Raw genomic sequence first — 25957 nt, forward strand, 5'->3', positions numbered from 1 at the left:
TCATTGCAGAATGACTACAGAAGTGATTTCTTCTTCCTCATCCTGATGTGCCTATTTTCATGTCTTTAGTGCTGCCCTATACTGTCTGTATATGAGCAAAGAAAGCAAAGTGACTTTTTCAGTGGACCAGCTTAGCTGGTACCAAGAGCAAGCAATGTGAAAAATTATCTCAAATAGAAATGTGTTTTATCTGGGGCAAGGGAAAGCCAAATTCTCCCAGCAGTAAGCATGCCAGTGGAATAAAATGCTATTCAATAACAGCTTTCTCACATAGAAACTCTCATTTTTTACCAGATCACTAGGTGCTAAGCAGGTGTACAGCCCATGGTTTGAGCAGCATTTTACAGCTGTTGTCGTACCTGCCAGCATAGGTAGAGAAGATGATCTGGCTGTGCAGTCCTTGGCCTGCATAGTTCTGGGGTGCCTAACCCCTGTGGATTTGGACTGCTCTGAGTAAGACTGGGGACAGCTTTACTAATGGTGGACCCCAAAGAGTGAGGATGATAGATAGCTGTGAGACAGACCATGGTTGTGTAGCAGAGGTGAGCTTATAGAAGTTATTAAATAATCCGGAGAACAAACAATAGCTCTGCCAAAGTGGCTGTGCAGTCTGATAACTGCAGAAGAGAGCAAACCTGATGCTCCCTTTACAGTGCTTGGGGAGAGTTCAAAGTCCCTGAAGATGGTTCAAGTTATTCAATAAGATGAGCAGGGATTTGTCTGAAGTCACGGTGTTGAGTGTGTGCCATTAGCAGATGTCAAATATAAAAGTGTTTCTAAAATCCCAGCCTTTGGTCACCTTACTCAGGCTTCAGTAAAGTACTTGCCTTATCTGGAGAGCCACAGCTGTGACCCTGAAAATAAATACTGTTCTTTCTTCCATAGTACCAAACAGGGATACTCTTTTGTGAGCGGAAGGGTACTGCTCTTTTATGTAATGTAGCCTGGTGATTTAAATGCCCCTCAGGAGTGCAGTTGCATCTTCAGACTCCATTTCCACCTCCCAGGAAACTGCTTCTTTTACCATCCTGTGCTCTCATGGGAGGTGAGAGACTCTCCATCCCTCCTGTTGAATGTGCCAATATATATAAAAGTTAAGACTCATTGGGTGAAAGAATATGTGTACAACAGCAAGCATGAGTGTAGATTCCAGGATGGGCACTTAATATAGACTGGGAACTTGAGATCCAGCTTCTGCTCCAAGGTCGACTTTTAAATTTTGCAATAAAAGCCCATGAGGCCAGCCCAACGTGCAGGGATTTCAGTAACACTGATACACAACTAATACAAAATATGTGCCACCTGTGGATTTATGCGTAAGGAAGTAAGCAGCATGTTGAGTGGGAATTTTCAGGATAATTTTGAACCTATTTCTACCTAAGTTTCACCAAATGCATCCAAGTTCTTATCTCTTCTGAGGTTCAATTTGCACTGAGACAAGCGGCATTTGGATGTGAACTAATGCTGAAATATGATCTATAATGAGCTTGGGATTCAGATCCAGCATGCAGCAATCTGAAAATGGATATCCTGATTTTCTTACAGTCCCGAGATTGTTTTGCTAAATAAAAAGAGCTTCAAACAATTTTATCTTTTAATCAACAGCCCAGACATGTACTAATAAAATCATATTAACAATAAATTTTCATTTTGGAGTATTCAGACAGGGAAATAAACACTGTTGTAATGAAATCTACAAACCACGAAAAGCCAGACTCTTCTACACTGTTCTTTTCTGCACTGGTGGAAATCTGCAGTTGCTTCTCTGACTTTAGAGGCAGAATTAACACTTGCAGGGGAGTAACTCAAAGCAGAATCCAAGCTTTGCTTGTTATTAAGCACTCTGAGTGTACAAATAAACACAGTATGCAGCTGCTGTGATTTTTCGTTTTTAAAGCCAGTTTGCATCTAATTTGCAAATACGGTCAATACTAATTTACCCCTCATTTTGTCTTGGGATTTCTAAAATATGGGATGACAAATGCTAATTCAGGTAATGGTATTAATTCAAAATCTCAAATATAGAGCTCAAAAAGAGAAGCGCTCACATGAAATAGCTTATGTTAGCCTTTAAATGAGATTGTTCATCAGACTGTCTCCTGTGTCCTACATTCAAAGGACATTTACAGATTTTCACTATGAATAAGAAAAAGAGAGGGGAAATAAAGTGTCCAAAAGGGAGCACAACTGTGTTTCTTTTCTAAGGCGCTGTATCACAAAATCGCATCTGTCTTACTTGCACAGTAGAAGCCTACGCTTTACCAAGACAATAAAACAGAAAAATAAAATCATAGCAAATGGAAAACCCAACCCTTTAGCACACCTAAAAGGCCAGACTATTGCCTGGAGACTGAAAGCAAGGCACTGTTATCCAAATATTTCCAAACAGGAACAGCCATCACAGAGATTTACTTGACTGCAATAACAGCTAGCAGTTTATCCTCCATGTTTTGTTTGGTTTTTTGGGTTTTTTTTTAAGTATCTTCTGAAAAGAACTGCAAGTCATTTACCAGCTTTTCCATGGTGTCACTGTTAATCATCAGATTTCCATGGACTGGGGATTTTGCTTCTGTTTTTGAGAAAAGGGGATCCTCAAATAATATGAAACATGCCCAGGAGATGCTGTTCTGCTTCCAGGTGTGTAAGGTTGCTTTCACAGATGCATCGTCCATAGTCCTTAGTGCAGCACTTGTGTCAGTGGCTAGAGGGTTTTTGAACAGGTTGACAATACCCTCAGATCTATTTGGTTCCTGACAGGTCTATTCTGTTACCGCTTTGTCCCTACTTTAAAATTTCATGTTACATTTCTCTGTGCAATTTCTTCAGCAATTACCTTTTCCCTTTCTTTCCCTTCAACAAGAAAATAAGTCTCCTTAGTCTCAGAGAGCTGGAGAATGACAGTAGAGGAAGAAAGATTCCTTCTCCTCTTCCCTGACTGCAATATTCAACCGTGCAGCTACTAAGCATAATTTCATAGAATAATATAGATTGGAAAGGACATCCAAAGGTCATCTGGTCCAAAACCCAACTCAAAGCAGGGCTTAGATCATGTTGCTCAGGGTCTTGTCTAGTTGAGTTTTGAATATCTCCAGGCATGGAGATCCCACAACCTCTCTGGGTAACCTGCTCCAGTATTCGTCTACCCTTCCGGTGTAAGAAATTATCTTTACTCTTTATACCGAATATCCATCTCCCCAGATCTTTTCTGCATGTAAAGTTACCAATATTATGTTTAGGCTGCAGTTAATATTGTTTTAGATTAATATTCATTGTAATTAATTAATTGTAGAAGTATGTAATAAAAGGGAAGGTATGGACTCAGTGATTCAGGATACTCCTTTCAGTCTTGTCTGTGGGTGGGATTCAGCCAGCAGATTTAGAGATACAGATTTAGAGGTTCATAAATATGGATCTGCATGTGAACCAGGTGTCTAAACTCCAGTTACAGCCAATGGGGATCTAGGATGGGATTCAGTTGCCCCTATGTAAGCTTTTAACACCATTTGAAATGCCCTCAAGTATCCTGCCCCAGAAGGGCACGTCTCCCATAGATCATATGCCACCTCTGCCAGGCCCACGTAGGTGTTTCTTGTACCCTAGAGAATCTGAAATTACACCAGACACTTATGGGCAATGCTATAGAAATAGTTCATACACATCGTTGTGTGAACTATAGAAATAGGATGCAGCATAAATGGCCAATGACCTACAGGTAAATGATTACATTCGAAGGTTTGTGGTACAACGATGACTACAGTGTGAATCTCTTCCTTATCATCTCTCCACTTTTGGCAGCAGTGTGCTTAAGCATTCAAACAAAAAGAGAAGACACAGCAAACTTTCAGCTTTATGTAGCACACCAGTTTTGCCAACTCTTTTTTCAATAACAAGGTCACAGGTACGAACCGTCCAAAGGGCACATGTGACAAGTCACTTCTGTTCTCTGTACACGTACATGTGAAAGGAAAATTACCTAATAATTTCAGTTTTTATCCCTCAGGATTACTTCACAGTACATATTTTTCCACATTTCTATTGTGCCATTAATCTTTATCCTGTGCCTTCTGCAGAAACTTCTTTTTTCCTCCCACAAAGGCTGCCAGGCTCCCGCTCTCCAAGGGGTCACAGGTTGCAGAGGAATCCACAGAAACAGGAAACCAGGCTTCCTCACTCAGTTTTGAAACACCAAAACCTGTTTCCTTTCTAAAAAAATAAAGCCTGTCAGGGCATCCTCTGGGTAGGCTCACTGTATGAGCAGCAGCTCAGGAGGAGAGAGAAGCTACAGGATTTCTTGCTTGGGAAATAAATGTAAGATAACTTGTGGCATTTACAAACCAGCAAAATGAAGGAGATAATCTTCTTGCTGCTGCTATTGCACTTACAGAGTGGCAGCATTGGATTTAATACTCCAGAAACGCTCTGGATCACAGGCCAGGGCGGTGAAACCCGGACCAGTCACTCAGACTTGACTCCATCTCCGACCACAATTGTGGGGTCACCCCATTCTGACATTCAAGCTGCCGAAGCGAGTGCCTCACAGGGACCTCCTTTTGCATCTTCAGGCAAGACTCTGGGAATGAAAGCAGTGAAGAAAACCTCCAATCCTATAACCTCTACCCCTGCAAGCCAGTCAAATGGACACAGTGATGGTGACTCTGACAAAGATAAGATGGGAAGTTCATCTAGCAGCAAAGGGACATCTCTACAGAGCAATGCTAGAGAGGTCCCTCTCCAGCAAGAGGTCACTGCAAGCTGGGATACAGCAACAGGGAACAGATCTCTCAAGCAGTCATCCCACAGCACTGGTATCACCAGCACCCAGCAGGATGCCAACTCCAAAGCACCCGGCTTTGAAACTACCAGGGGAAAGTAAGGAAAGTTGCATATTTTTTCTTGTCTCCTATGTACTGCTTAGGAATGGTTATTTTCCTGTTTCCAGTGAAATAATGGGCAAAAGTTCTAGTAATTCCAGTAAAATTGTTTTCTGACCTTAAAGAAGACCATCTAAAACAAGCAAGGGACCAAACCTGCATATTTATTCAGTCAAAACCATACATTTGTAACAGAGTAAATGCTGTAATATTTTATTCCTTAGGGTAGTTATCTCAAAACCAACAGGGAAGTCATTATCACATATGGGTAGGAAAGGACTACAATAGATGCCTCCCTGTTTTATGGACTAACTTTTTTGTTGTTTTTTTTTTAACTAGTTTACTAATTTTTGTTGGTTTTTTTTTTCTGTTCTTGTAGGTAGAAGAAATTGCAAATGCACTTTTTTCACTTGGAATCTCTTAAAAATGATTGTGTTTGTAAACTTCTCCACTAAATTGAAAATATAAGCAACTAAGTGTACAAAATGCATTAATGTCTGACAATTTGAAACACCTTATTCTGTGATAAAAACTTATGGAAAGTGGTGTTGCTGGTGAATGTGCATTCAGAACTGGGTAACTTAATACATAATAGCTATGCATAACAGAGTATATAAAATTTTACTGTCTAGTTTTATAGCTCTGGAACACTCAATTATTTTCTTTGTTTCCCAATGTCTTCAATTCTCAATGGGGATGTTAATACTGGCTTTGGAGACATTGCAAGGTTCACTTAATTGCTGATATATATTCAGATACTGGTAGAAAATGCAAGACACAAAGGATTAGTTGTTTTCCATAGTATTTATGGAGAGTGGGCTTTCAGAATATAGATTTCTTCTTTTGATAGTACTTGCCCAAATGTTAGCATCCAAAAGGAGGAAAAGCTCTTTTGCTTAAATTCACACAAAAGAGAATAAATCATCCCTGAGAAATACTCCTACAATTGTCTTGCTATATGTGGGTGAGAGCTAATGTTCCTTCAACTCCAAGAAAAGATTCCCATTGACCTGAGCATGTTTTGGATCATGCATAGGTGAAATAATGCACAAAGACCCAAAGGAAAGGAGTCCTCTGCCTCCACTTGGAAGAGATACCCCAGTAAGGAGCTGTGTTTCCCAGCTGACTTTCCTGGCATGCTCCTTCAGTTGTGAATGTCATCTGTTACAACACCTTACTACGGTGTTTGGCAGAGTGCCTGAGTTAACCTGAGTTAAATGGGTTCTCTTTATAGACGAGAGCTGATAACTGCATCTCTATTAAAATAGGTCTTAACATATGCTAATGTTAATCTTTAGCTTTCTCAGCTTTTTTCAAGAATAGTATTCCAGTGAAATTAATCTTCAGAAAAACTCTGAATCGGCAGGTATTGTTTCTACCTTTTACATGAAATATAAATATAGAAAGCAAAAAATTGGTCTCTGGTGAACAAGGTCTCATATTTTATTCATTATAATGGGATGTGGTTGCAACTGCAGAGAAGCAAAATAAGCAAGCCTTGTATTGGCTAACACTTTATTTCATGAGTGGTTGAGGAGCAACCTGCTGTGCAACATGCATAAAGGTCTTTTTTTTTTGGGGGGGGAGTCCATTGAGCAAGTTAGCAATACAGCTAGGATTGCATATCAAAGTTACAGGAATGTAAAGCGGCATGAAACCCCAACATGAAACAGCATGCTGAATCCCCACTCTCTTTCTCAAACTGCTGGGCTACATAGCCTCTCTCTAGCAAATGTCTACAGTTCTAGGTGTGGCTCGATCCTTTTCACATTAAGGTTCTTGTGTTACAAGCCTTGTCTTCCTATCGCATACCAGTGTTTTTACAATCAGCTAAGGTGTTTTGAGCTTTTCTTCTGGTTTTGCCACTGACCTGGACCGTGACTTAAGTAAGTCACTTCACTATTCTGTCTCCCTTTCCCTATGAATTAGACCTGGATGAATAATAAAGTCGCTTGTGACTCTTTTTTTTTTCAGTAAAGTCATGAAAAAATGCCAAGTCTAGTGTGCTCAATGTTACCGATCACTGCTGTGAAACACCTGGAAAGCTACTGCTGAGAAACGTTGCATAAGAACGCAAGCATTTTTATTTATTATGTGCAGGTGTTATCCATTTCTAGCATATGTTTTCTTTTAAAAAAAATTTGCATCTTTATCGCAAATAAAGTGAAAGAGATGCTCTAAAACTTCCAACAAAGACATACAACTTTCTTCGAGCTTTAGTCATTTAGTGCCTGAGCACAGCATGAATAAGTCAATAGCAGATTTCATAGTTGTAAAGTGCACTACCTCTGAGGAAATTTGGAAGCACAATTTGCTTTTTGGTTTTACTTTGAATGAAAGCAACTCTTCGGTTATAGTCTGTATTCCAACCGGAATTTTTGAGTGACCTTGTAGGAACTGCATGACTCTGTAATCCTTTATGGCAACCCATTGTGCTAACATATGTGCAGAGATGCTGATGTTAAGAGGCTCCATAGAGAAGGAACAATAGAGAGACGTCAGTGAGAGACAAGAGGAAGGAAAACAAAACAAGAATGAGCATTTGGTTTTTAATATATTTATACTTGAAAAAAACAGCAATACATATACTTTGTTGGAGAGTCTCCAGGGCTGTCAGATTACCCACAAGGTACTATATGTGCCCATTGTACAAGCTTAATTACCCAAATACCCCTTTCTGAAGGAGGTCATATGTCTGACTGGCTTAATTACAAAGATTATTCCCTTGCTATCTCTACCCTAGATTATCTGAGGACAATATTATGTACACGTATCACATGCATACTAGAACTAGATTCTTCTGGTTCATTCTGTTTTTGCAAAATTCCCATTAAAATGTCAGAAAAGCATGATTTGGAAATATTTCATGCATTTTCAAAGTTTGCACCTGAAGAATATTTCTGACAACCAAGGGTGGCAGGCAGGACACACCCAGATATGGCAGCTAGCATCACCCCAAAGCTCAAATTGCCAGGCGCAGCCGTGGTGATGCTGCAGGGGCAAGACTAAGCTGGGAAGGCAAATCGGTGAGTCAGGATCAGGCCTGGTGATGGTGACAAGGGTAAGACACAGCCCAGCGATCACTGGGCAAGTCCACAGTGATGGGGCAAGGTCAAAGTTAGGCCAGGATGTCAGCTTGCAGGTCAGGATTGGCACAGGCGCAATGCAGCCCTGGAATGAACTTCACTGGGGCTCCTGAGCCCATGGGCAGGGTGTGTGGGTGGGCACCCCAGGTCAGGCTCATCAGAGTGAATAAGACCCACAAGTACCACCAGGGTCCTGGCAAGTTTCCATTTCATTTTATTGAAAGAAATGTGCTATTAGAACTGTCAGAATAAATTAATATTTTTTTTCCTACTGAAACAGAACCATATTTGCCAAAGACCATGACTTTATTTTAAAAACTTGTCTCAGGTTGGCTTTTCAGGTTCCGGCAGAATTTCTGAGGGCAGAGACATACTGCAACAGGCAGTCACCTGATGAGGAGTACAGTCATTAGGGCTAAAGGTTGCAGATTCAAGATTCTGCTGTTAATAAGGCAAAGCTTGGCTTTGAGCTCCTCTATATCACATCCCAATGTGATATTTTAAGTGCTAAATATTGGGCATATCCTTATGTCTAAAACCACTAAACTCTTCCTTATTCTTCACTGGAATGAAAATGCAATGAAATCCTGTTCTTTTGCAGTGAAGTGGAACAATTTTATAGTTAACCTTAGAATAGGTACATAATTTATAGGACATAATTTATAGATTTGGAGCTACCTGCTCTTAAACCATTTCAGAAGAGTGGTTCCTCTGGTGAGGTATCCCCCATTCTGGGAGGACCTGCATCCAAGCTTTCGGAAAGATAAGGAAACTTCATAGGAAGCACATCTGGAATGGCCTGAGCTGAAGAAAAATTCCTTTCTTCACTCCTAGTATGAATTTGACTTAAGCTCTGAAATGTAAGGCTTATGTCTCTACAAAAAAATATGCTTTTTTTTTTTATTTCTACCTATCTTCAAATTTTCATGCTATCCATATCAATGAATAAAGAAATGCTGGAAAACTAAAGCTATGCTTCAGCAGCAGAGAGAGAGTTTTTCCAAAGTTCAGTGACGTTAAATGTTAGCACCAATTTGATGTCAAAGAAGAAAATTGACGATACGTTCTTTTCAATTGAGTTCATATGAGATACATTTTTTTTAGCCTGTGGAGAGAGAGAATTGCAGTATTTCACTGTATAAAGCAGCTTAAATAACAGTGGTCCTATGGAGCAAGTCTGAGGCCGAGTCCTGAGACTAGCACACTCATCCTTCCATTCTGAACCCAATTTTATTAATTACTATTCAAGGCAGCTCCTGAATACATGAGACATTCATTCAGGCTGTAAATTAACGACACTGTCTCCACATTGTTGGATGGCTCTACATTATTCTTTTCTCTTAGTATGTGTATATTACACATTTTCCAATTATCATGAATCCACTGAGGGTCTTCATAGACTTTCCCTGCCATTACCTTGGGTAGTGGTGAGGTGACAGTATTTTATTACTAAGCACAGAAGGGTTTAATAAAGTCAGTACCAGGGACAGATTTGCTTAACTGTCACATGTGGTAGGAGTGCTGAAATATTTCATTCTCATGACCAGTCCTCTGCATTTCTCCACAGAAATTGCTTTTGCCTGTATCAGCTTGGTAGAATTTCTAGTGTACTGACAAATTAAGATGACTGGTTAAGCTCAGCAGATGGTTCAAATACACAAGATACATAGAAACCTGATTTAACGGCCTTGTTAATGCAAGGTTCATGGTGTCTTTTGATCATGTCACTTTTTAATGGAGCAGAGAGAACAGTTCTTGAATTGATTTCTTAAGATTTTGCATCATTGTGCATTTACAATAAATAAAGTCACGCATGGCTTAGGTTTCTGCCTCACTAGGTATATTCACTATGACCTGGAAGGAGGAATCTCTTACACTGGTACTGAGGTTGCCTTGGTGGCTAAGTGTCAGAGGATGTTTGACAAGCAGTGCTTGCTTTGCCCTCACAATGTTGTATTCCAGCCATGCAGAACACCTTTGCAATGAGCCCCTCTTCTCCAGCATCATCTTGAATGTAGTTCTAATGCTTGGTTGTAAGCCCACGATCTAATTTTCCTACACATGCTGAACGCAGTGTTACTCCCATTGCAGTCCTAAAGACCAAAACAAATTGTTCGCCCAAGTGCTGGAATTCACTACTTTATTGCTATTTCATCCACAGAATAAATGGGGCAAAGGACGTAATTATGCAGTTCCATAATGATGCATGTGGCATGGTACCAAGAAAATGTAACTGTCCAAAGAGAATTTTAATGCAAGTATTTAGAGATTAGTGCTGTCTTCTGCTGAGCACAGAAGTAAAACAGTGAACAGACGACTAAGACTGCTGGTGTGAAGTAGCAAAACACCTTACCGCATCATGCAGATTAGGTACTACTGCGCACTATACAGCAGTACTGGTATAGGGCAAGAGCTGCACAAGGTCCATGTGATTCATAGACTTTTTGTTTATATCAGTACTATTATACCCCGTGCATTGAGGAAATCTTTTCCACTGCTGATGTCCCATGCATGGAATGAATTACAGGGTCTGTCTGCTCCGTTGTGGTGGTCACCTTTCAAGCGGTTCCAGTACCTGGGTGGGAAGGGGCCATTGCGGGAGATGGTTTACCCAGCTTGCACTACCTCTCAGAGAGCCCCTGTAGGGCGTTTTGTCTTTCAGGGAGAGAAGAAATGATAAACACATGTCCATACAATTCTGAGCTGTAGGTGATATAATAATTTTGGAAAACTAGACAAAAATTCAGGAAATAACAAAATCCAAAGTTCTGGTTTTCTGGGACAGACTTTCAGCAATGATGGAAAGGTAGAGTCATGACAGACTGTTTTCAGTAGCACAGGAAACATAGCACTGGGAAAAAAAAATCACATCTCCACCCAGGCTGCTTTTGAGACACTTACAAGGTACTTATAAGAGACAAAAAGGCCCAGCATCTTTTTCTCTTAGCCTCCTCGGAGTCTGGTTATTTAGTTTTTCTGTGGTCAGATTCAGATAAGGCACTATTATACAGATGACTTCTGAATTTTTTTAATGAATATAATAAAGCTTTCCACTCATCTCATTACACTAGCTACTGCATTAATGCTCATGCTTATCTTTGCTCTTGCTCTTTGTTTCATCTGCCGTGGGAACAGCGAGGATTAGGAACAGACTGTTTTCCATCCCTACTAATGTCTCTTCACCCCACTGCATAGATTAGGATTACCGTAATAAACTGGACACAGTGTTAGGATTTACCTCCCAGCCACTGCAAACATTTGACTCTTTGCAGCATTTCATTTAAGGTACACCAGAAACATCTGCACAGAAAATATACATTCTTACAAATCTGAATATAACTAACATTTTAGAAAACTGACACTAATTCCTAGAATAGATGTGGTGAGGGAAAGAACAGCAGCAAGGTGTCCCCATATGTTTTCCAAAGGCATTATCTGTGTTGCCAGTTAGAGAAGGCAAGTGTTTCAAAAGACAATTTTTCTGCCAAATCCATAAGCATTTATTGTGTCTTACACTCCTTACACTCCTTAAGTAACACCACAGGTCATGAGGAAAAACCTGGGAAAAAAATCACCTTGAATTTCATGGACTTTGGCTCAGATCCTTTTTGTTCAAGAGCCCCCTAAGAAATCAATGTGACAGCGTAAAGATACAGCTCTGCATGAGTAAGTGGCAAATCAGGTACAAAGCAACTGGCAAGGCATTTAACCATTTAATGAAGCTAAATAGGAAAAGAGAAGCTGCCCAAAACAACACTATAAACAGATTAAAGAATAACATTCACCCCTGGAACTGGAATGGATCTTCTTTTTTAACATTTTCATCTTGTCACTTATAAAGGCTTTTTTTTTTTGGTCAGTATTTCTCAAAGTGGAGAAGCCATTACCGACATACTGCAATCTCCTTTTCTGTAAATTAGAAAAGGCCTAACAAAGCAGTGAAAACCAGTACCACTGAAGGTCATCTGAGAAGCAGTGACAGTAAACTAGACCAGAACTAGCTTAATGAATTTTGTACTCTGGGTCAATTAGATGACGGAAAATAAATTTATATTCCAGAGGGGAAAATGCAGAATTAAGACCTTTTTAAAGAGTAGTTTATCTGGGTTTTCAAATGTGTTTTACCGGATGATTCTCAAAGCAGATTAATGGATATCTTCTCAAAAGTCTAAATTCTGTCTTTGGGAAAGTTTGATTATTTTGAAGGGTTCTGAACACAGGGAGATAAGGTCTAAAAGATCTGGTTCACAACAAGGCAACTTTTTAAATGCTTAAATAGATCAGTGAAGCACTAGATAAGTGGAAATTGTGAATTAATTTTTGCAGCACAAGGTAGGACACACAATTGGTCACAACAGTAAATAAAAACTTAGATGAGACAAAGAGGCTATTCACAGTCCAAGGCTTCAGCACTGTACATACAAAAAAGGAAATGAATGATGAGAGTAGAATTTGTGTTTTGTAATAGGCAGGACAAAATGTCAGGACCCTGAATCCTGAAAAAAAACCATTAAACCAATGGTATAATTCCCCCCACCTGATACTTCAGGGTCAACAAGTCAGCTGTTTCTCAGGCTTAAAAACATATCCTATAACATATTTTACCACCACATACTATATTATATTGCATATCAAATGCACTTTTCAGAGGCTGTCCAGGTTTTCCATTCCAATAAGCATGTAAAACAGATTTCCCAATTTGATTTGTTTATCGTCAGTCCCTAGTGAGTACTGAATTTTTATTGCAGCTGTGATTAGTAGATTCATACATTTCAGAACAAAGAAAGCTAAACAGTGAACCTAAAAATATTAAACAATTTTGATTCATGTTTATAATTTCTATTTGAACTAGATTTTATAATTTCAAAAGATGTCTGATGTTCATATAAAGGTACAGAATTTATCACCAGTATCAAAAAGGTTGGAGGTCTCTGTGGTAACTTAGTGGAGTTCAAAGGAATTTGCTGAAACCAAAACCTGGTCTCCCATGCAATTGCTGTCAGGGTTCTTTCTATCCCTATAATATGAGTATTTACATTATGTCAATCAACATTACCTCTCCTCACCCAAACTTGGCAGGATGTTTAAAGCAAACTGAAAATATACCACAGCAATGTACAGCAATGTAAAACCTAAATTCAGGGTCTGTACTCCGATCCTTGTATAAACATCTTTCAGACGAGGAAATATCCTAGCTTAAAAAAGAAATTTAAAAAATTGATTTATTCCATACCATGCCATTATATGTTTTTATATATGAATGCACTTAACCTACTGTATTCAGAAGAACAATCATATCACCCAAAGGAGATAGATATATAAGCAAAGATCACAGGTTCACAGACCATAGGATCATTCAGGTTGGAAGGGACCTCGGGAGGTCTCTGACCTCCTGCTCACAGCAGGGCCAGGTGTGAGATCAGACCAGGTTGCTCGGGGCTTGATCCAGTCAGGTACTGAGCTCCACGCTCGGGGCTGGTGATCCAGTCAGGTACTGAGCTCCATGCTCTGGAGCGTGTCCAGAGACGGGCAATGAAGCTGGTGAAGGGCCTGGAGCACAAGTCTTATGAGGAGCGGCTGAGGGAACTGGGACTGTTTAGCCTGCAGAAAAGGAGGCTGAGGGGAGACCTCATTGCGCTCTACAACTACCTGAAAGGAGGTTGTAGCGAGGTGGGGGTCGGTCTCTTCTCCCAAGTAACGAGCGATAGGACGAGAGCAAATGGCCTCAAGTTGCGCCAAGGGAGGTTTAGATTGGACTTTAGGAAAAATTTCTTTACTGAAAGAGTGGTCAGGCCTTGGAAGAGGCTGCCCAGGGAAGTGGTTCCATCCCTGGAAGTATTTAAAAGTCGTGTAGATGAGGCGCTTAGGGACATGGTTTAGTGGGCATGGTGGTGTTGAGTTGATGGTTGAACTCAATGATCTTAGAGGTCTTTTCCAATCTTAATGATTCTATGATTCTATTCTATGATATTATGATTGCACAACCTCTCTGGGCCTTGCTCCAGTGCCTGGGTGTCCTCATGGGGAACAAGTTTCTCACACTCAGTCTGAACCTCTCTTGTTTCAATTTGGGCCTGTTGTCACTTGTCCTCCTGTCATATACTGCTGGGAAGAGCCCAGATCCAGCTTCTAAATAGCCTCCCTGTAGGGGCTGTGGCCTGTAGGGGCTGCTGTTACGTGCCCTCAAATCCCTCCCTTCCCCAGCCTGAACAAGCCCCACTTCCTCAGCCTCTCCTTGCAAGGCATCTACCGGCTCCAGATGCTTGTAGCATCTTTCTACATCACCTTTGCTGAGGTGTAAAGGACAATACAAAATGAAAACAGGTGTAGAATCGAGATCCGTATTTCATAAACTATTCTGTGAAATACCAATAAACTGCATACAATCTGAATGAGGCACAACCAACCATGCATGGACTTCAACAACGGTTCCAGCTCTGGGTCCTTTGTATTCCTTCAGCAACACAATAATCTCATTTTCATGATTCAGTGATGTTCAGCTGTGCTGATTCAATAGCATTTCTATTAAAAGCCAGGTAATCTAATTTACTCACGGATAAAAATAACTCATTTTCAGATATAATATGAAAGAGGCAGAACAAAATCTGTATCCTTTGTGGCCCAGCTGCCACCGGTGTTCCTGCTGTGTGGCTTTAGGATCACTTACAAAGACCTGTGCTTACAAGCAAATGGAAGCGATCGTGTACAGGTATACCTGATACTGTGTAGCTGGCAGTTTTTGAGAGCGTTTGTTTGGTTTTTCTCTTGGCAATGTACCCGAAGAACAGTTTACAAGGGGAAATGTGCTGTGGAAGGGCAGTCTCATAAACTTCCACTCGCCCTCACACTCTAAGGAAGTTATAATTTTTCAGTGTTAGTGTAAATTGTGCTTCACTTTTCAGCAACATCTGGGTATCACAGCATCAAGAGGACTGGTTCAAAGCCTGATGAAGTTAAATGGAAACATTTCCATTGACTGCGAATGTATTCAGAACAATCCTGTCATAGACCAGATAACTCTACCAGCAAGCAGTCACAGCACTCCTTCTTTGCAGTTAAACAAATTTATTTTCTTCTTTTGCTGCCCTGCTTCCTGCAGGCCCTCTGCTCTCCCTAATCACCCCCTGGGAGCTCAGCAGAAGGCGGCGGGGCCCTCCCTGACCGCTGGTGCCAGTGAGCCGTACGAAGCGATGAAGCCCCGCTCCGGGCTGTACCCGAATTTACACGGCCACAGCACCCACCTGGCCCGGCCCCCTCAGCAGGCGTGAGCAGGGTGGCGGTGACGGACGGACGCGCCCACACGGCCCCACGCCGGGGAGCGGCGGGCGCGTTAACCGCCACCGGCAGCTTCCCGCCTCCGCGGGCAACGGCCGCCACCTGCCGGCCCAGCCCGGCAGCGCCTCACACCGCCCCGCCTCACAGCGCCTCACGCCCAGCGCCCCTCTCTCTCCCCCCCGCCGCCTCACGGCGCCTGCCGCTGCCCCACGGCAGAGCCGGTATCCGGCCGCGCTTTAGGACGGGGGGAAGTTTCAGCCAGGCGCCAGGTTGCCAGGCTGATGGCGGTGGCTCCCGCACGATGGTGGCAGCCCGCGGGGGGCGACGGGGTGAGCCTCCCGCCGCTGCTCCGGGTGGGGACGGGCAGCTCAGGCGGGGCAGCCAGGCTGCCACCAAAGAGGTGGTAAAGCAGAGCAGGAGCTCTGCTAATTGCGAGTTAGGCGAGGGTTTTAAGCGTGCTGGCAACACGCCAGCGAAGCAATGATGAGTTTAAGGGCTCCTGAGTGTTGTCAGGCATGTGTCCCCTGAATCAGCAGCCGGGGATACATGTGAGAGCGCGTGCTTCCACAGCTACTTCAAACCAAGTGGGGTATTTTTCATCGTATATAGCCAAGTCCAGCTTCAGAAATCTGCACAGTAAATTAAGAAACCGTATTTGCTGCTTATGAAAGCTTAAACAAGAATAAGTAAATAACTACTGCTGAGCCACTACCTACTCTTCGTCTCCTAGCTGTGCCTCTCAGGGCAGGTTTCCGTAGGCCACGTGGTTATGCAGATGGGGAAGTTGCTTTTTGCTGGGCATCACATCCCTTTGAAGTTGCAAGATGTTGCTCAGTAATTCACACCATATATACACCTTCATATCATGAGGGTGATGTAAATCGCTGAGGATGAGTCAGCTGAACACAGGGAAACACTCCGGTAATCTGATTTACACTCTCAGAAATAAGTTTTTTTCCAGCTGAGGGAAATGCCTGTGTTTTTGGTACATACTCACGTAAACTGGGCATTGAGCTTCTTGCCATGGACACAGCATGGGCAGTCCTTGGTTAAAATTGCCCCGAAACTGCTTCTATTTCACAGTTATCTCCAGGCTGCATCCTTTCTCTTTTCGGGCCAATTGTGGAAATGAAGAAACGCTTCATGGGAATGTTTTCTCTGTGGGAAAAGAAACAGGACTGGTATAAGCAGAAGAGAGGAAAACTTTTCTGAGAGGGTATTAACGCAAGATCTGAATAAGCTGTACAGGACGTGTAGGATCCCAAAAACTAAAGACAGGCTTAAAGGCACCGTCTGGGGCCCACTAATGCCCTGCCAGTTGTAGGTGCTTTGCTCCAGCCGCACAGGCAGGCTCCACGGCCTGTTAGCTACTCAGGACTTTGAATTCACAATGGCCATAAGACCCAGAGGATTCAGGCCTGCCAAGGCTGCAGTGTAGACATGCTTATTGGTTGCAAAAGAAACAAATGCTGCTCTTCGTACTATGCCCTACTTCACAGATACGGTCAAGCTGCTCTTGGTGCAGAGTTGGGGTAGCAGTATTTTGATTCAAGCTGGAAATACTGCTGCAAATCTCACAAGCAAAGAGGCTGTTTCGAAGACCTGAGCGGCGCTCAGAGGTACTCTCGCACACCTTGCTACCAGTGAGTTTTCCTGGCCAATACATGCAAGAGGAGGATGAAATCTGTCACATGGGCTTTATGCCAGTCAGGGTTTGCACTGCTCTCTCCAGGCTGGATTTCTGTTGTACGTTGCAAGGATTCTCTTTTGTTTTTAAATATAGCTTGCCTGATTGAAATCAGGCTCAATGCAAAAGAAACACCAGGCTCCTGCAGCTCTCAACAAAATCTGCATGTTAGAAGCCTGTGTTGCTGATCTGGAATATATTATTCCATGGAGGGTAAAGAGGATTTTCAGGTTTAAAGTCCTGTTATGCAAATCAATTTTCTTCTGTTCTGCCTTTGCATTAACACAGCCTGTCACAGTTCTTCTGCCATGCTTCATCTTCTATTTCCAAATTTACATTTTTTCAGACAATTTGATTTCAAAATTATATTTACATTCTTAACATCTCTTAATGAGCTTATTTCATTGGTAGCATAAACCTAATTATGAGTCACACCAGGGGCTCTTTTGCTGTGAATATTTCCTCCAATTTAGCCTGATCAAAGATTGCTGGGCCATGCGAGAAGCGCAGCTTCAGATATTGCACTCATGTAGCTTAAGAATGAGTTAAAAATTTTAAATAGAAAAAATCTGCTCAAGTTGAGTTAAATTTTTGGTAGAGACCAGAGACTGAGTTCAAACTATCTTTAAAAACAAAGAACAGTCCTTAACTGATACATTTGGGATGTATTGTACCATGTTTTCCTTTGGAGGGCATCTCCAATAGTTCCAATAGCTGTTACCTTAAAGCTAGGCACCCTCAATAATACTAATACTAATTATTATTATTATTATTAGTGGATCTACATTATGAATTTTAAAAAGTAGTTTTTTTTTTTTAACTGATCTCTCTCTATTCCAGGGCTTTTGTGTATTTTACAACTGCTTTTTATCCCTGTTTTCATTGTTTTATCTTTTCATTGATCACATTTGCTCAAATGTAAAATGGAATCCAATTATCAAAAATTATACCCCAACTGTATGCACTGCGGAAAATATTGGCACTCTGAATACCACTATATGTCTTGTGCTTAATGCCTTTCTCTGATGAGCTGTCAGATCTGCATGCGAGGGTAGAGCACCGGCTGGGAAGCCATGAGCTCAAGGTCTAACCTCACCGCTGGCTCATTGTAGCCCAGATTTTAAAATCTGACTCCTATATTTGGGTTCTTGATTTGCAGAGGTGGAAAGCTTAGCACCCAGCTCCCTCACTTTCCAGACAGCTAACTTGCAACAGTAACAGAGGTGTGGTGCTGTGTAATTGCTTGAGATGGTGTTATCACTTCAGAGGTCTTCTGATCAGACTTTATAAGTCATCAGTTAATTGCTGGGAGTTATTCAGGAATCTAGATGTTTACATTCTCTATAGCAAGTTTAAATCATAAGCAAACCACCATGCTTAGTCAGAGCTCCTCCTCAATAGACCACTGCCAGTCTGGCCCAGAATCACTTTCTGCATCTGTTAAGAAATGTTTAGTATCCCGTTCATATGCTGAGAATTTTTTTTTTTTAAAATCTCTGTGCTGCACTTCAGAGCAAAATACAGTTTTTAATCCTGGGTATGAATATGCATAACCCTCACTACAGCTGTGAAATGGAAGAGACCTCATGCCTATAACAAGGAGCTCGGTGGTAGTGCCCTGGGCAAGCTAACAAGCCCTAATGACCCTGGGCAGCCTCACCTGAAACCTCCACACACACTCATGGGCCAGGGGCTCCATTTAAGCCCAGGCTTGAGTCTGTTCTCCTCATAAAGGTGCTTGTCTCTAGTAGTCTTCTTGGACCTGACTTGTTACCTAGTCTCTGCCTGATGCTTGCTGGGCTGCTAATCAACCTGTTCCTGTCCCCCTCTTGCTGCTTGCTCTCTGGTGCTGTGGTACTGCATGCTGCTGGAGGTCAGTGCCTAGCCTCTATGGTTCTCCCTCCCGTGAAGGGGGAAGAAAGTCTCTCTTCACTTTCTGTTAGGGCGAAAGCCTGCTCTTGCTGCTCCCTGATGCTCAGCAAGGAAGCCCCATGGAAGAGCTGTCTTTCTGGTCATGCTTGTAAGGGAGCGAAGTGCCCTGCCATGTTCTGCTCCTACTTGACAAGATGCCTATCCTCCCCTGCTGCTGCAGAGGTGTGCTGGAAGGGTGGAGCTACAAGCTCTCTCTCTGGCTAACTGTTGGCAACGTTTAACTGGAAATATCATTGTTATTTAGTTACTACTGCTAGTGTCTCTGTGATACAGGACACTGTAAAGGACCCATATGCCTCAGCCACAGAGGTGGTGTGAGTAACTTCATGATCCCTCTGCAAAACCCAAAAGGATTTTGATTCTGCCGATTTTATGTGTCTCAAACTTGCATAGAGTGGCTTTTCGCTTCCACAGAGGTAGTGAGAAGAGTACCTAATCTTTAAGCTTATGCTTGAGAGCTGCATTTAATTTTTAGCAAATATTTATTCATGGAGCCTCTAATTTATACATACAGACAAAAGGCTTTAGCTAGAGGAGACAGAACATAAAGGAAGCATCAAAAAAAGCACAGCCTTTTTATACCCAATTAAAAAGAAATATTATCCTAATGAAAACTCTCAAGGAAGCGGAGAGTGAGTGAGCAAAATCAGATGAAAGAGACTCAGTAAAAGCTCATTTTATATGAAACGCATTATTCATCAATTAAACAATATGTGTTGTGTGAGGGAGCACCACAATACTGGCAGCAGAAATACTGAGAGGTTCAGTCTGTTGGTCTTACTAAGAGTCTGTCTTCCCAGCTTATCCTGCTGTTTTCTCAGGAATCATTTTCCAAGTAAAGCACTACTGAATTTAATGCAAGTGTACTGGTAGGATCTCAGTAGACAAAAGCAATCACTTAAGGGTAGACTATGATACTATTTTGTGTTTTGTGCCGTTGTTCTTGTTTGAAGCAGTGTAAATCTGTACTAATGCCACTTAAGTAAATGGAACTAATCTGGTCTTAATTGTATTTTAATTTCCACTGTAAGAAACCCATAGCAAGATACTGGTTTCAGGCATGAATATATATTTCCTTACTGGATTATGAAACACTAACAGAACTACTACAGCCAGAAGCAAAGGTTAGCAGCAAAACATGCCCCAGGAAGAAGAGCTTTAAGTTCTCATATGCAAGTATTGGTATGGAAGTACTTGCAAGTTCACCAGCCCTACAATTGAAACAATGTCTTGTCACCGACTTGCCAAGTCAAAAATGAAATGTGTTTCAGCATGGACAAGGGAATAATGTATGACCCTGAGAAAGGCTGTACTAAATTAGAGGGGGGGAAAAAAGATCACTACTAGACCAAAGAGACATTTGTTCCATCAGCAGAAATGCAATAATACTTTCTTCAGTATGCCTTCCAATCTGCAGCTGGGGGACTTCCTCAGACAGAGGTTATAGCTACAATTTTATGTTTAAAAAAAAAAAAAAACCAATCCAATAACACCCTAAATAACACCCTAATGGCATGTTCTTTCATGAAATCATATAACTGCTTTTTAAAATCCATTTTGGCTTCCCAGACTTTCAAATCTGGCACAGTCTATGTTTGCAGAAACACCACCCCACCCCCTTTTTTTTTTCTTTATGTTTAAACCTGTTTTGTTTTTATGCCTCTTTGTCATAATGTCATGATTTAACCCCAGTGGCAACTAAGCACCACCCAGCTGCTCGCTCACTCCCCCCCAGGTGGGATGGGGGAGAGAATCGGAAGGGTAAAAGTGAGAAAACTCGTGGGCTGAGATAAAGACAGTTTAATAGGTAAAGCAAAAGCCACACACACAAGCAAAACAAAACAAGGAATTCATTCACTGCTTCCCATCGGCAGGCAGGTGTTCAGCCATCTCCGGGAAAGCAGGGCTCCATCACGTGTAACAGTTACTTGGGAAGACAAACACCATCACTCCGAACGTCCCCCCCTTCCTTCTTCTTCCCCCAGCTTTATATGCCGAGCATGACGCCATATGGTATGGAATACCCCTTTGGTCAGTTGGGGTCAGCTGTCCCAGCTGTGTCCCGTCCCAACTACTTCTGCCCCCCCAGCCTACTCGCTGGTGGGGTGGGGTGAGGAGCAGAAAAGGCCTTGACTCTGTGTAAGCACTGCTCAGCAGTAACTAAAACATCCCTGTGTTATCAGCACTGTTCCCAGCACAAATCCAAAACATGGCCCCATACTAGCTACTATGAGGAAAATTAACTCAACCCCAGCCAAAACCAGTACACATAACAAGACCAACTGAATAATGAACGCCATTACTTTCTATCCCTCCTGCTCTTCATCTTCTATTTGTATCTTTCTTTCCACCTCTCTTTAGGATGTAGGAACAAACCTGAATTCTGTATTCAAACTGTGGGCTAACCATAAACTCATATACAGCAACAAGGAGTTGATGTACTGAAGCAGTGGTGATTTCTGTTCTCTAGTCCTTCCCTAACAATTTCATGTATTTGATTTACTAGTTTAGTTAATGCAAAAGACTAAATTGGCATATTCAAAGAGCTGATCACGATGACTCCAAGATCTTTTTCCTGATGATAGTTAATTTAGGTAGTCATACTATCTGCATAAGGCTGTCTTTATTTGTGCCTGACTCTGCATTACAAGACTCTTCTGACGCTTAATTAGTTGGAAATTCAGTATCATGAGATTTCCTCAATTCTTCAAGATCATCTTTAGGTTTACTACAAAAAATGATTTTGTTTAGCTTTGTATAACTCTGCCATCTCCCTATTCACCTTTCCCCCTCATTAATGAATATAATGTCTATTACAGATTCATGTGGGATTCTGCTGATAAACTGTCTCTTGAGAAAGCTAACCTCTGATTTAATACCTTATTAATCTATAACAGGATCTATCCTCTTACTATGTGACAGATTCCTTTTTTCCCCCCCTCTAATAGCTTTCAGTAAGTGACCTTGCCAAAAACCTCTGAAAATCACACCTTTATCTACGTGCTTCTGATTCAAAGAATGCCAATAGATTTCTGAGGCATGATTTCCCTGTACAAGTCTGTCCTGAGCCATTATTCAGTTTATAATGTCTACTTAATTCTGTTCTCTATTGTAGATTTTATCAAGTCACCTGGTTTCAAAATCTGATTTAACAGTTTGTGGTTTCTTGTAACCTCCTTAGAGTCCTTTTTAAAAAAACCAAACCTGGCCTTGCACTCGCCAGCTCCTACGTCCTGTACTGCAGTGATCAAGAGTTTGATCATTTCACATGTGAGTTCCTCCTCTGGGTGGGTAGCCAGCGGCACAGGCAAGTGTGGAGCTATGGCACGTTATTGCTGTGCGTGGCTTTGACCTCAAAGTGCACTGCAAAACACAGTCTATATGTGCTCACTATATTGCTGGGGAAAGGGAGTAAGAGTAGAAATCTCTATCCAGAAAGTGAAAGATACAGGTGGTTAAAAACCTTACTAAACAATCCTTTGAATTCTGGATAAACCGTTTCTATAATCTGAAATATAAGTGTATTTTAAGACCTGTCATTACTGCAGTCTAGAAGAGCTTCTTTGTACTTGGTGCTCCACAAACTTTTACAAATAAAAATTTATATTTGCAATATAAATATATGTAGAGATGGAGAAATTATTGTCTGTTTTCTTTGTTGTTAATGAGTAGCTGAAGCACAAAGACTAAGTAATTGCCCAAGACTACACTGGCAGTCTGAGAGAAACCAAACTTAATTTTAATAACTTAGTCCTATCCCTAAATTATGGGTTTAACTTTCCCCTTTAAGTATTATATATCATCATATTGTGGAAAATGTTATTTGTAGTTTTAATTATATTTACCTTCTGTCTCTTACAGGAACTGGTGTGCTTATGTTCATACCAGACTCTTACCTACAGTGGTAGCAGACAACCTGGAAACCTTCTCATCAGGCAGAGTGAAGCCTTGCACTTGGCGTATTGGATCCTGTGCTCAGAGGTGTGTAGAATTAGGAAGAAAGAGTACTTGCAAGTACTTTAATTATCACCAGCTGCATAATTAATACAACCATGACTTTAGAAATGAAAATGAAAACAGGAGGGAACAGATTAACATGTTTCCAGGTCTCAAATTAACATATCCCTATAGCAAGTGTAAAAGCTCATGACTTGGCATGCCTTCGCTCTGGCACCCTCTGATCAGTTCAAAGTCTTCAAGTAAGCCCACTGCCACCTCCCTTCTTCTGGAGTACTGCAAGGAAAGGTGCACATGCACAAAGCCTTAGAGCACATGCGCAGTTTTCCAAGTTTGTGCTTTGCTGGAGCAAAAGGCTTCTGAGAGGCATCAATATTTTTGTTATTATCTCTCTGCTGGGTGCTCATTTCTGGCACAGCTTTGGTCAGGCAGTGAACGTAGAAAAGTAATTGGCCTGGATACAGCTTGTAAATAACGACTCTGTTAAACATATTCAGATTGTCCTTTGTGCTTTGGGTGCCTCCTCGTAGTCTCCAAACATTAGATTTCAGTAGTAAATGGAATTGGGTTTTAATACATGGGCCTGGAAAATGGCAAACTGAAACAGCACCCACAAAACAGAGGTTGTAACATATTTTTCCCTTGAAAAATGTCAAAAGCCTCTTAAAAGTCAGTTTGACTGTTCTGAGAATTGTCCTCTAGGTGGTATGGCAGAACATGCTTAAAACTTTGAGGTAAAACCGGGAATAGAGTATCCTTAGAATTTGGTGACTCTGAAATAGTCATTTGTATTGCAAAACTGTGGAATGGACCCTGTGGTTGAAATGTTGCTATTTTTTTCTTATTCAATCTAGCAGATTCACAATAACTCTGATTTCTTTTTTTATGCTGCACTTTTAAATAGGTCTCTACTATATACATTTCTGAGGCTTGTCTACGTGGAGAGTTATTTTTGAAATAGCTATTCCTGATTGACTCCTTTCATGGACACTTCATTTTTATGAGTGCTTTCAGGAATGGATTATGCTAATGCAGAATAAGGTAGTTTTATCATAAAATAAGACCATCCACACAGCAAAATAACTGAGAACTCTCTTGATTTCAGTTCACCTTAATCTTGATTGAGTTCTTGCTGCTGAAAAAGCCATTTCTCAGAGGCAAAGCTGGTTGGGGACACATGCAAAACTCCTGCCAGCTGCTATGAATTTTAATATATATAATATTACATCCCTTGTGAAGGGGTGACAAGATTAACTGCAGTGTAAAACAAGGTGGCATTTTTTAATTCACTGGGAGGATTTTTTTGGTCTGACAGACTTCAAAATTGTCCTCCTTTCTGGAAGGATTTAGACAGGGATTGTGTGTCCAAAACAGTTCTGTAACCATTTTATCATTGTATTTTCTGAGATTTGAGGTGTTCTTCATGTTAGTGTTTAGCAACTAGCAGAGCTATGCAATAGTCTTTTTATTCAAACTTTGTTTTTAACATATTGAAAGAGGCAACTAGACTTGCTCTGGTTAGTTTCTTCTGTATGCCCCACTGCATCGTGTTCATTCTAAACTGACTTCTCTGAAGTTAAGAAAGCTATAAGAAGTGATGGGGTAGCCAGGACATGCAGAATGTGTTGGAACACAGAAACAAAATTGCTGCTGCCTCTGCAGTTACATACTGTAACAGTAACAACTGAGGCATCACAATTACATAGCCATACCCTCCTTACATCAACTTCCAGAGTGGAAATTTTCACACTTTATTGGATTAATATTTGTATAATCTTGTTTAAAATAATCAGAATGGAAGGCTTCCAATGTGCACTAAATGTGAACTGATGTGGCATAAATTCATTGTGAATGCCTTTTTTCACTGATTTCAAAGAGAATGGTATTTTACAATTGTATTTTTGGCTCACTCTGTCCGGTTTAGTAGATATTAATTGTAATATCTTCTATAAAAGTTAGCAGTATTTGACTCCTGCATAAGGTATTCAGGGAAGAAGTCTGACAGCACTAAATAGACATCAGTCAGATTCCTTTAAAACCATGCAGATGATCTGAAGGCTGCAATATTAAAACTGTGATTGCTATTGAAACACCAAACCCTGGTTAGGCTTCACTTTCAGTTTCAAGCAGTTAATGAAAGGATACATTTGACATGTAAGATAACATAATGTAGTTATACAGGTATCCTACAACTCCTATTTGGTCACCTAAATGACCAAGGTTTAAAATGTCCTTGTTTTGCAGGTCCCAGACAACAACACACCAAGCCTACAGAATCAAACATAAAATAATAACATCGCTGGAGTGGAGGTGCTGTCCTGGATACAGTGGGCAAAACTGCCAACCCAAAGGTGAGAAGAGTTGTAAGGATTTGAAACTATTCACTTCAACAAAAGAAAACAATGCAATCTGATTTGCAAGCAAATGACTCTGCTGAAAATCAGTACAGTCCTTCCTGTTAATTTAAAACCAGGAAAAATGCACTGTATACTAAAATGCTTTGGAATGTTGACTCTTCCCTGCACATGAATTTCCAGAGTAGCTAAGTAGAATGTCCTTTCCTCTCTTCCACTCTAAATAAAACCCATAGAATCTTCAGCCTTATTCCATTTTGCTAAAATATGAAGTTTGCATTCAGTGCGTCTCTACTTTTGATCATTTAGTTATTGAGTATTGCAGTGCTGGATATATTAAATCCAGGCCCTCTATTGAATACTTGCTGTAAAATTCATCTACAGCACTGTGACTCTTTTGGCTTTCAGTTTCAGGCTCTAAGAATATATTTTAGACGTGATAAAATAATGTATCAACTTTGTTTCCCTCTGAATTGAGTAGGACTATGGTTCATTTCAACAGTGACTGAATTTTACTAAGTATTACATGATCCCTGTATAATTGTGCCCTTTTTTGACAGAATAGGGTGTTTTACCTCTGCCCTGGTGATCAAACATATGGCAACGTACTATAGTTTAACATCTGTATAATAGCTATTTCTTTGCTGCTGGCCTTAAACAAGCAGCCCTTGAAAAATAAGATATGGCATCAGCATACATATTTTAAATGAATGGATATTACAAGAAAGGCCATTAGATGTGGTAGGAAATTCAATCAGCAGTGGTAAAGTAGAGTCTGTGATTAAAAATTAATGT

At 41.0% G+C, this 25957-nt stretch overlaps 1 protein-coding gene across 1 annotated transcript in view; it reads left to right on the plus strand.

Annotated features, from left to right (window-relative positions):
* Positions 1-4342: 4342 nt before the first annotated feature.
* MMRN1 (multimerin 1) overlaps positions 4343-25957 on the plus strand; it is a 47354-nt gene continuing 25739 nt past the window's right edge. The window contains exons 1-3 of the mRNA XM_075150595.1: positions 4343-4869; positions 22713-22832; positions 25053-25159. Coding sequence (XP_075006696.1) covers positions 4343-4869; positions 22713-22832; positions 25053-25159 — 754 coding nt within the window. The remainder of the gene's footprint in view (positions 4870-22712; positions 22833-25052; positions 25160-25957) is intronic.

Source organism: Calonectris borealis, chromosome 4, assembly GCF_964195595.1.
Source record: "Calonectris borealis chromosome 4, bCalBor7.hap1.2, whole genome shotgun sequence".
NCBI lineage: Eukaryota > Metazoa > Chordata > Aves > Procellariiformes > Procellariidae > Calonectris > Calonectris borealis.